Source organism: Heloderma suspectum, chromosome 3, assembly GCF_057233095.1.
Source record: "Heloderma suspectum isolate Gila_16-S chromosome 3, 16-S_ref, whole genome shotgun sequence".
Taxonomy (NCBI): Eukaryota; Metazoa; Chordata; class Lepidosauria; order Squamata; family Helodermatidae; genus Heloderma; species Heloderma suspectum.
Genome location: NC_139460.1, coordinates 59,858,928 through 59,871,003, shown reverse-complemented (window position 1 = coordinate 59,871,003; position 12,076 = coordinate 59,858,928). Strand labels below are relative to the sequence as shown.

At 42.4% G+C, this 12,076-nt stretch overlaps 1 protein-coding gene across 1 annotated transcript in view; it reads left to right on the top strand.

Annotated features, from left to right (window-relative positions):
* The first annotated feature begins 1,594 nt into the window (after positions 1-1,594).
* PROS1 (protein S) overlaps positions 1,595-12,076 on the top strand; it is a 61,621-nt gene continuing 51,139 nt past the window's right edge. Inside the window, exons 1-2 of the mRNA XM_084843390.1 lie at positions 1,595-1,810; positions 10,013-10,170. Of these exons, the coding sequence (XP_084699516.1) occupies positions 1,732-1,810; positions 10,013-10,170 (237 nt within the window). The 5' untranslated portion in view covers positions 1,595-1,731. The remainder of the gene's footprint in view (positions 1,811-10,012; positions 10,171-12,076) is intronic.

Genomic DNA, 12,076 nt, shown 5'->3' with positions numbered 1-12,076 from the left:
TTGTTATAAGGGTGCTTCCTATCATAATGAAATAGGATTTTGAATATGCGGAATATTGACCATGTTTCCATTTGGCATATGTTAGGGTTGTTATGCTTTTACTGTGTCCATCTGTATTTAACATTTTTATAAGCTGCTTTAAGAACAGGAGGGTTTCCAGACGGAGGGCTCCTAAAGCTAAGAAAAAACATACAGCTATTCCACCTTTTCTTCCTTAGCATGGCTAGCTGGAGAATGCTGGGAATTGTAGGAATTTTTCTGTCTAAACATGCATAGGATTTTGCCATTAATTGATATTTTTCTGGTTTTAAAAAAAAGGAAGCAGTGGGAAAATACAGGAGGGCTATAAATTGAAGATCACATTGTCTGGACTCCCTGTAAAATTCTGTGAATGAGGCAGTACAATTGCACAAAAAAGCCTTGTTTCCAAGATTCATGTAGAAAAGCAGCTAATACATTTTAACAACAATAATATTCACTTGCCAGACAACTTTGCCTCCCATTCAAAACCACAGACTCCTATGCTGTTATAATAAGGCATATGTATTCCTACAGGCCATTCAAGTAATTTTCTAGAATAAACAACGTTTATAATGAATTCTTGAATATCCAAGTTCCTTTCCTAAGTTAGCAATGGATAAAGTCGGTTCTAGTCCTTGAAAGCTTGTACCATAATACAACTCTTATACGTGCCTACTCATTGAGTAGTCCCACTGAATTCAATGACTCTTGTTCCCAGGTAAATAGGCATAGTGTGCAGCATTACAGTGCAATGCTATGCATGTCTACTCAGAAATCTCACTGAGTTCAATGGGACTTACGTACAGGTACGGACTGCAGCCTTAGTCTTTATGATACACCTGTTTCCATTCAAGACTATTCATCAGTGAGCTGAAGGTGCCTAGAGTACAGTTTCATGGTAGCAGATAAGGCCAGAACTGAGCTATTTATATGGAATGCTTTCTGCCCTAGCAGTTCAGGATATTGGCTTTCTTAGGATTGCCTCCAAGTGCGCTCTGACTCATTTATCATAGACTGAAAAAGAGTCACCTAAAATTAAAATTGTACCTTTTAATAAAACTAAATGGTACAATTTTATAAAATGTTCACCTTAACTGGATTTGAATTCAGGCCAATATGAATGTTTTGGGGAGAACAGCAATGTCTGTAAGAAACATAATGTGAATTAATCTCAGATCCAGTAAAAGGTCTCATCATAAACTATAACAAGTAAGAGCCTTTGATTTTGGCAAGAGGAGCATTTTTAGGAGGTGAGGTATCCTGTTCTATGTTATGGGAATGAAACCAGAGGAAATGCAGAAGTGAAAGGCAGCTTGTGTTTCATCACCCCCCTCTCTCTTCCCACTGTCTTTTTCAGTGAGCTTCTGGAAACCAACACCATGAGAGTTGCAGCAACCTCAGGGTGATGGACACAAGGTCCCCCTCCCATGCATCCTGTTTACCCACCATACGAAACACACAGGAATGTTTCCTGGAAATGTCCTCTGTTAGTATCCAGCCCTCCCTCATCCCCCAATCAGTCTCCCCTCCCCCTCAGTGACTGGAACCTGGCAGAGCATTTCCCTGCTGCATCACTCCCAGGCACCGTGTAAACAGAGAAGCAGCAGCAAGAAGGGGATCTGTGAGCGGATGCCAGCTTCCCCCTCCCCTTCCTAGCCCCCAACAGATACACCCGCCCTGCATAACCTACCGCAGCGACTCCCCCTAAGGATGAGGCTTCACTGTGTGGTTTGCCTGTTTATTTCCTGCCTGTTTATTACAGCAGTCACCCTCTCTGAGCCTAGGACATGTAAGTAAAATTGGATTGCTTTCCAACTTTTGAAGTAGTTCATTTTTGTTTGCTTTTCTTGTTAATTCATATTTGTGTTCTATCCTCTTGCTCCAGCTGGTTGCTTGTGATGTGCAATGAAGAAAACCATTATGACACTAGCACAATTTAAGAAATAAATGTGGACAGAATGTATATTGCTGTATGGCTTTTTCAGTGAACAAATCATGCAATCTCTTGGAGTAGTAGAGATGCAGCCTGATTCTTGGCATGTTTACTCAGAAGTAAATCCCATTGCGTTTAATGGCATTTACTCCCAAGTAACTGCATAGGACTGCAGAAATAGACTGATCTGGCTTGTTTGTAACAGGTATGCTTGAGAAATGCTGATTTGGCTCATAAAGCAAGGCAAAGCTCTGCAGTTTCTGAAAAAGTGACCCTGATTTGTGCTTAAGCAAGCCTCCATTCCCCCTTACTAAACAGTAAGTTTTGTGAAAAGCTGAGCTAAGGACTGAGGACTAGTTGGTGAACTGAAGGAGTAATTAGTAACATTAGCAAATAAGCATGTTTCTGACCATTGTGAAAGAACTAATACTGTTTTTGAAAAATGTTCTATGCTGTGTTGAAGAGTTTGTATGCAATATTTTATACAGGGTGAAAATTCACCATGTTTTTTTTCTGATCAAGAAGAACCAGTTCTTCTCTACAGATTGTTGAGCTGAACTACTACTACTTCTTAAAAACTCTTACTACTATATTCTTCCTACCACAAATAAGTCTAATTTCATGGGTCATCTACATTGGTTATGAGGCCCACTAAGCTGCTGTAGGAGGATGGGGAGCTCAAGCTGGCATTCATGGTTCTAGCCCCCATTTTGTTCTCACAGCAACTGGGTCTCCCCAGTTCCTAGTCTGATATTGTAACCATTACACCATACAGGCTCTTGAGAGATCCCAAGATGGGGCAAGATTTTGGAATATGCCTATAGCCTAAATGTGGCCCATGGAGCAATCTCAAGCCTTTCACTGATCATGCTCGGGCACCTCATCCCATAATTATCACCTTGTCACCCAACTGTCTAGAGACTTCAGATACCCAGGACAGGAAACCTAGCTCACTGCCTACTTTAAAATTACCTGACACATGGTACATATAAACCAAGATGGAGCACCACAGATGTCAAATTGCTCAGGAGGTGGCCATTTACCTATCCACAGCAGCCCTGTAGAAGGAGTCTGAGGCTTCAAACATTAATCGGTATCAGGGTGATGTAACATCTGAGTTGCTAGGTTCTGAGTGCTGTGCCTGGTAGTATATGGACTCAACTGCCAGAATGTGGGAGGAATTCCGGGCTTGCTTTTACCATGACTACCTTACATGTGAATTAATCTTCTGAATAAACCTTGAGACATGTGAATAAACCTTGAGACAAGATTCTTCTTCACCACAGAAAGGATGCAGTCTATGACCATCTAGATTCTACCATGCTAGAAGTAGATTAACAAGTGGTACTAATATATATACCACGCCCAAGGAACTTCCATATCAAGGAATAAGGTCATAATAAAATCCTAGGTAGTAGAACAAGCCGTAATGCTTGTTATGTTGTTGTTCAGTCGTGTCCGACTCTTCGTGACCCCATGGACCTTAGCACGCCAGGCCTTCCCAGGGAAGACAAAAATCCTCAGAGTTGTCAACCAATATGACTGGAGCATCACAATCTCAGTTTAACAGAGGAGATGTGGGGATTGCTGATAAATTGATGTGCCCTGCCATCACTCTATCTCCCATCCCAGAAGGGCTTGAGCACCTTTAATAGATGCATAAAAGGAAGATTCTGGTTCCTGGCTTCTCCTGTCACTTTATCACCATGGTGGGGAAACTCCAGCTGGTGAAATCACTTCTCTTGAAACTTTTTAAAGATAAAGGAGCACACTCAGGATCTGAACTTGGCAGCCCTAAATCCCCTGGAGGGATTATTTATGCATTTAAATTCAGATGCTTTGCTCTGAACTTCAGAATCAAAAGGATTTAAAAAGCCTAAAATGAGTTTATGTTTACTTTTTCTGAGGCCACTTTTGTCACCTTCATTATAAAAGAAGTCTATTTTACATAGCAAAGAAGCTCCTGTGCACCAATATGGTAGATATTGTGTTCTTATTTATTTGAGTAATGCACATTCTACTTCTGAGGTAGCCAAGAAATCTTAATAGCCACTGGAAACAAAACCATACAGCAAATGAGGCAACTTTTTTAATATATGAAGACTGCAGTCCTACAACACACTAACAACAAAATAAACATGTCTAGAATTGTACTTCAATTAAATTAAAATGCAGGAAGATGCACCAGCTGTTTTCCAGTCCTCTGCCTGATTATTTCAGAAGTAAATCTGACTGAGTTCCATGGGGCTTACTCTCAAGTAAGGCAACCAGATGCAAAAAACAAACTAATGGACAGGACATCTTCACCTCTAATTGTTGTGCAGAAGAGGGAGTTTGGCTGAAATTCCTTCTATACAACTTAAATTAAAGGTGCAGGAGCCTTGGCCTCTTTTAGTTCTGGCCACCTTACTCAAATAGGTATGCATAGAATTGCACCCTAACAGTCCAATCTATGCATTTTTACTCTGAATCAAGCCCCACTCTGTTCAGTAGGACTGATTCCCTAAGAAATATGTTTAGGATTGCATGTTCAAAACAACAGAAGCATGAGTTTGACAAATTACAAAGAATTCTTCAGATGTAGGTGTCCAAAACACATTAAAAACTAAATTAAAAGAATGATGTTACATGGCAAATAAAGGACAGCAGGAACACATTTCAATAGTAGTAAGTCTTGGGCACAATCCTATAGGTTGTGCCCTCAATGACCGTAAGCCCCTGAACTTGGAGGCTTGCTATCATCTCCCAGTCCTCTGGCCCTGCATTTTTGCTAGATGGGCTGTTTTGCTCACCTAGTGAAGGTGTTTTGGAGGGGGAAAGAAGGAGGCTGGAGAGGCCTCAGGATAACTCACATCCTGGCCTCTCCAATCTCCTCCCCTCCTTGCCCACTGAAATGCCTCCTTCTAGCCCTCCCTGAGGTCAGGTTCCCAACCTCAAAGGCCAGCTGGTGTAGTTCTTTCCACACCGACTATGAGGCAGGGCCGGATCTCCGATTCCTTGCTCCAAAGTTGGAGCGCTGACTGACTTTCCTGGAAGGGTTGATTCCGACAGAACTCACTTTTTCAACAAATTAAGCAAACAAAAATTAAGTAAATACGAAGGTATCTTTTCATCTCTTCTACCAACTGAGCTTTTATAAACTAGAGACCACTTAGTGCAGAACAGTCTAGCAGTTATATTAGTAGAACAGATTATTTGGACGTGCACTAGCTAAAGAGGCAATGTAGGCGTACAGCACTCCTGTATACCCCTCTGAAATGTAGAACAGCACTTTTAGCATATGCCATATACTATCATAAATAATGTTTTTTCCTCAAATTTCTGCACTACAAGAAAATCTCTTTGTAACTCCAAGCATACAGTACTTTGAGTACTTGGTCTATAAAAGTTTTCACTTGTTCTGTTTGTATTGAACTATGAAGTTCACGTCTCTTGGAAGTCCATAGAAAATATCCTACTAAGCTGAGAAACGTGACTAGGTCAGATGTCTATTCAGTGTTTCATTGGAAAGGGTCCAAAACTCATTTGATTTGCAGGTGTCAATGCAAGTACAGTGGAGTACTCCTAAATAGGCCAATTTCCTTTCCTCTGAATCAAAACATTTGACCTACATGCAAGATGAAAAGATGTCTTTCCCTCAAAGTAAAACCGTTATTTGTGAACTATTATACAGTTATTTTAAAGTAACTCCTTTATCCCAAGGCAGAACTTGGGGTTCTTCAGATGGAGCTTTTATCCTGCTGTTGAGATTGCTCACTCATGGACATTTGCAGGTCCTTTAGGTGACGTTGTTAACCTCCAGGGCGTCTCCCGCACTAAATTACCTTTATTCCATTTTTTAAAAGATCAGAGATGATGAGCTATCAAATTACAGTGCTTAAGATCCGCTTGAGTTCCCTCCTGAAAAGAGGAAAACCTGCAATAAGAGGAGCTTGACCACAGCAGCTGTTTAATGAAACACATGAAGACTCAGATGGGGAGGGCAGGGAAGGAAGCGCTTGTCAAGGGAGTCTGTCATGATCCTGCATTTAAAACAGAAGCTGAAAGCCCCATTTTAAATGTGGGATTTTAGGCTGGTGTAGAGATGCTCTTTGTTTGCTCAGAAGCAGTCCTATTGAGATAAATAGAACTTTATTTCCAAGTTAGTATACTTACAGTGCAACCTTACCCCAAAAAAACACTAGCTGGAGGGGGTTAGGTTTCCATGGGTGTAAATCTACTGCTGGTGATGTTCCTGCTGGCAGTATGCCCTGAAATGGAATGAGGGTGGAAGCATAGGATCTACTAGATCTAAGGCCTCTCTGTTCCCCAGAATGGGGCCCTTTGCCTACACCAAATTCATCCTGGCACAGATAGTTTCCTTGCTGTTGGAAGCAATGGGAAGGAAAATAAAAAGAAATGGCTGTAGACGGGGAAAAAGATAAGTCCCCCGCCTGACTCAGTGCCCACCCTGGCCACCACAAGCCGGCAGGTCTTTGTGATTGTCTGATGATCTACCGCTTCACTGCTCCCCACTTACAATTGCTCTTCTTGCAGCACAGCCTTGCTTATCCAAATTCACTGCCTTTCCCTGTTGTCTGAATAATTTTCTTGTTTTGATTATGGGCATATAATTTGCTTATGGCCACCTGGACTAGCAAAGCTGTATTTCGTAGGAGCAGTTACTATATATCCTATGCACTAATAACAAACTCATTCTCTGAGTGCTGATTCTTATGTAGCCAAAACGGCACCATTCACATATAAGAAGGGTAGGTCAGCAGGCTTGGGGGTGTTGCAGAGTAAGGTTTGTCTGGCCACACTTGAGACGGAAGACAATTGAAAGCTTTAAACAGGACGTTTTTCTTAATGTTAACAGGCATCTTGTTACAACTAAATAGGCAAAGTAGGCAAAAGTGAAGCCAAAACTAGCACCCCAACTCCCTACATGCATTAATTGTTTAGAGAGCAATCCTATGGTCCCTGGGTGAGCATCCCAGGGACCATAGGATTGCTCAGAAAATCCCCAAGGTTGGAGACAGCACTTTGGAGATCCTACCCCAGACCCCTCCCCATCACAGCTGGCACAGAGAGAGCCTCACCGCCTGCCTCTCCAAGGCTGGAAAAGCAACCTCAGAGGAGGAGGAGGAGGAGGAAAGGGAGTGTTCCAGTTGGCAGGGGGTGGAGGGGACTGGAGAAGCCAAGATATGAGTTATCTTGAGATTCCTCTGGCCTCCTTTCCTCCCCCTCCAAAGCACCCTCACTAGACAGGCTTAAAAGTAGGGATGTCAGAGAATTCCGCCACAGACTCCAGTGAGGCCGGATTCTTAAGAATCTGGCCCCCCAGAATCCGTGGCGGAATGGCCTCCCCCCCGCCACCCCACGGAATCCCCCTGGGACGGAGCGTACCTGGAGGCGGCTCCGGCCAGTCTCCTGGCTGCCGCCGGGGTGCTGCAGTTGCAAATGGCGGCCGTCATAGCAGCCACCATTTGCGTGGCTGCCTTTCTTCGTGATAGGCTATGTAAATACTTACGTAGCCTATCACGGCAAAGATCAGGGGCATAAATGGCGGCTGCTAAGCCGTTTGTGCCCCTGCTCTTTGCCGTAATAGGCTACATAAGTATTTACGTAGCCTATCACAGCTTGGCAGCCACACAAATGGCATAGCAGCCACCATTTGCGTGGCTGCCTTTTGTCGTGATAGGCTACATAAATACTTACATAGCCTATCACGGCTTGGCAGCCACGCAAATGGCGGCCGGCATAGCGGCTGCCATTTGCGGCCACAGCAGCCTGGCAGTGGCCGGAATTCCGGCTGTGGCTGGCCCTGGTTGGTGGCTCCGCGGAATCACCGCGGAGTGGAGCCAGCCAGGGAGGAAAGAAAGGAAAGGCTCACTAAAAGGCTCACCCAGAAAGGCTCACTAGATCACTCCTTTTTTTTAGCTTTAAGTGGCAGGGTTATGTTGTTTTTAAAAGTTTACTCTTCCTCTTAGCTCCTGACAAAATATGGGTGTGTACTCTTTCCTGGTGCTGTTTTGTATTGAAATCTGTGGAATACAAAGAAGCACACTGATGCATTGATTTTCTGAAGCATGTTTTATTTGTAAAGTATCTTATCCAACAAGGAAACAAAGTATACAAATGTTATAAATGAATTTATTAAGAGTCAAGTTCAGTTTATTTAGGGCTATGACAGTATTTTACAAATAAACTTAGGTCAGTCTCCAGTAGGATTTTAATAACAGCATATAATTAAACATGTAAATATATGAAACGATGAAGCAATGCAAGATGTCCTACATTTCAAATATGGAGTCTTGTTTTCTGTACAGTGGCACAGATGCAAGTACATTGCTCATAGTATTTGCTGATATTATTTATTATTGCATCTCAGACTTCCTTTTAAAAATACTTAGCAACACTCACTGAACTCATCCAGTTGGGAGAAGCTGAGTGTAGTTAAGCTGGAGTGTCCATGTTCTCCCACTAGAGTGCCTTGCATGTCAATCATCTTTGCTATCTTGTGCCTCTTAGATCCTGACTAGCAGTCACAATGCTTTGAAAACTGTGCTTGTCTGTTCCTCCTCTGTGGGCTTTGTTGCTTGCAGAGTCCCTCAGAAGCAGCCAAGAAGAGCAATCTTAGAATTTCCCCTCTATTTTGAAATAAAATTCAAAATATAATATTCAATATAACATTATGAAGTGACTATTTGATAATAATTGAACAGGAGCATTGGTATGTGTGGGTGGCAGAGGGGATAAACGTGCTGCCGAGGAATAGCTGAGCTGCTCTTCATTCCACTTCCCCCCTCCAGTTTTCCGTTTTTTTTATTTTTCAGTAGACACCCAACATTCAGTGCCTACTGAGTATGCTCTTTCCTCTTTGTGCTGGGGGTATTTTTTTGGAGGGGATGGGGAACTGGTCCTTTAGGGTAGTGTGTGTGTGTGTATTCTCTCTCTCACTCTCCTGAAAAACTTAGGGCTCTCCCAAACATGCTGATACCAATCTTTTGTTTCTCGCTTGCGTCCTTTTAGCTCCATTTCTATTGGTACTCACCACGTTCATTCACTATTGGAGGGAGTGATTACCTTGTTAAAGAAATATGTGGGTTTTCCATAGTATTCTTTGCAGTGTCTGGATGAATGTCACATAGGAACACTGTCACTATGGAACTTACTGTGTAAAATGACAGACCATAGTGTTTGCTTGTGAGTAAGAGTTTGAAATTTATCAGGCTGCCTGCCAGAAAATCTGCTCAAGTGGGAGGTCTCCAGCTTGCCACTTAAAGCTGGAGACTTGGGGCTTCTCCACATGGGGCTTTTATCCTGTGATCAAGATTGGTTACTCACAGAAGTTTGCAGGTTCTTTATAAGACATTGTCACCCTCCAGAGCCTCTCCCATGGTTTTCAACCATTTCCATGGTTTTAGCTGAAATGGAAATAATGAGCTAATTAAAAAAGGCAATTTGAATTTGTGTAAAGAGGAAGTTGTGCTATAACAGCAGTACCATCTAGTGGCTGTATAATGAAGCATATAGAATTTACAGATAAAGGCAATCTCGGGGGTGGGGGGGGAGAGGAAGTGCGTGTGAAGGATTTTAATCCCCCAAAGAATCCAGAAACAGAAGCCCCAGTAATGTTGGAGTATAAAAAGCATGGTATGGAGAAGCCCTTAACTGCAAGCAGATTCTGGCAAGCATTTTTGGGTTTAGTTAATTTCACTTCCAAGGGGAGAGGGAAAATCTATAGCCTTATTCACTTTTCAGAGTGAAATTGACTAGAGCAAAAACTGGCTGCTTGTGAGGAGACTTCCAGCTTTCTGGCATAAATTCATTCTTAATCATCCCAGCTGACATGGCTTAATAGGGAGTTTGGGGGGGTTCTTTTATGTTTATCAGGTTCTTGTTGGTTCAGGATTTTTAGCACAGAAAAACAAAGCTATTTTATTCCTGCTCTTTATACTGATCTAACAATAGCCCACATGGTCATCAAAACCTTGACTTTTACTCTTTGTTCTTTGGCATTGTTTGGTTGCACAACAGAACCTTTTAAAATGAAAAATATTTGTTTTTATTAAGTTTTATCTCAGCACCATGCCTCAGCATTTCTGGTTAGAAACCGTCGAGCAAATTCCTTTATGGAAGAAAGTAAGAAGGGGAATTTGGAACGTGAATGTATTGAAGAATATTGCAATAAAGAAGAAGCCAGGGAAATATTTGAAAATAACCCTGAAACGGTAAGAGCTTATAGGCTTATAGTCAGTCTTGAGTTACTAAGGGTTGACGCAATCTTGATAGAGCAAAGCCTGGTTCTGTGACTGCTTGTTCATTCACTTCCAGTGCCCAAGGTACCCATGCACAGGCATCCATAAGTGCATATTTTTATATGATGATTATGAATTCCCAAGCAAGCAAATCTAAATACCCATGTTATGGGCTGAAATAATACATATCCAATTGCTAGGTGCATCTTGGGGACATTAGATGAGTGACAATATGACATGGGATTTTTCATTTTACTGCTTTAGTAAATGTTTATATTTAAATCTGTGCTTGTGTAATGTATTTATTTCACTCACACTCCATCTTCCTCTGAGGAATTTAGAGCTACTAACATATAGTTCGTAGGTGATCTCCAGGGCCAGATCTGCTTAGTTTCAGCATAGAACTTTGTGATGTGCCTTCAGGCCATTTTCAGTTAGAAGTTAGTGGCATAAAGTAGTGGTAAATTGCATAGGGTATGAGCTAGGAAGTCCTTCATTCAAATCTCATCTCAGCTATGGACATCGGAGAGCTTTAGGCAAGCCACTATCTTTTGGATTCACCTTCTTGTTCTAGTTGTAATAGAGAGAGAACAATACTACTATTCAGGATTGTTATTCAGGGATGAGATAACGTATGTGAGCTACGGGGCACTTAAAAATCACTGTATAACTTCTAAGGTTGCAATTCTGAACACACTTACTTGGGACTGGGAGTAAGTTCCTTTGAACTCAGTGGGCTTACTTCTAAGTAAACATGCATGTATAGGGATTGTGCTGCATGTGTTGCTATCAAATTTGTTGTTGTTCAGTCGTTCAGTCGTGTCCGACTCTTCGTGACCCCATGGACCATAGCACGCCAGGCCTTCCTGTCCTGCGCTCTCTCCCGGAGCGTGCTCAAGTTCATATTCATTGCATCCGTGATGCTATCTAGCCATCTCATCCTCTGCCGTCCCCTTCTCCTTTTGCTTTCAGTCTTTCCCAGCATCAGGGTCTTTTCCAGGGAGTTTTCTCTTCGCATTAGGTGGCCAAAATATTGGAGCTTCAGCTTCATTATCTGTCCTTCCAATGAGCACTCAGGGTTGATTTCCTTTAGGATGGACTGATTTGACCTCCTTGCAGTCCAGGGGACTCGTAAGAGTCTTCTCCAGCACCACAGTTCGAAAGCATCAATTCTTCGGCGCTCAGCCTTCCTTATAGTCCAGCTCTCACAGCCATACATTACTACTGGGAAAACCATAGCTTTGATTAGACAGACCTTTGTTGGCAAGGTGATGTCTCTGCTTCTTACTATGCTGTCTAGGTTGGCCATAGCTTTCCTCCCAAGGAGCAAGCGTCTTTTAATTTCATGGCTACAGTCACCGTCTGCGGTGATCTTGGAGCCCAAGAAAGTAAAATCTGTCACTGCTTCCATTTCTTCGCCTTCTATATGCCAGGAAGTGATGGGGCCAGATGCCATGATCTTCGTTTTTTTAATGTTGAGTTTCAAACCAGCTTTTGCACTCTCCTCTTTCACCCTCAACAAGAGGCTCTTGAGATCCTCTTCGCTTTCTGCCATTAGGGTGGTATCGTCTGCATATCGGAGGTTGTTGATAATTCTCCCAGCAATCTTAATTCCGACCTGTGATTCATCCAACCCGGCATTTCTCATGATGTACTCTGCGTATAAGTTAAATAAGCAGGGTGACAATATGCAGCCTTGTCGTACTCCTTTCCCAATTTTGAACCAATCGGTTGTTCCATGTCTGGTTCTTACTGTTGCTTCTTGACCCTCGTACAGGTTTCTCAGGAGACAGGTAAGGTGGTCTGGTACTCCCATCACTTTAAGAATTTGCCACAGTTTGTTGTGATCCACACAATCAAAGGCTTTAGCATAGTCAAT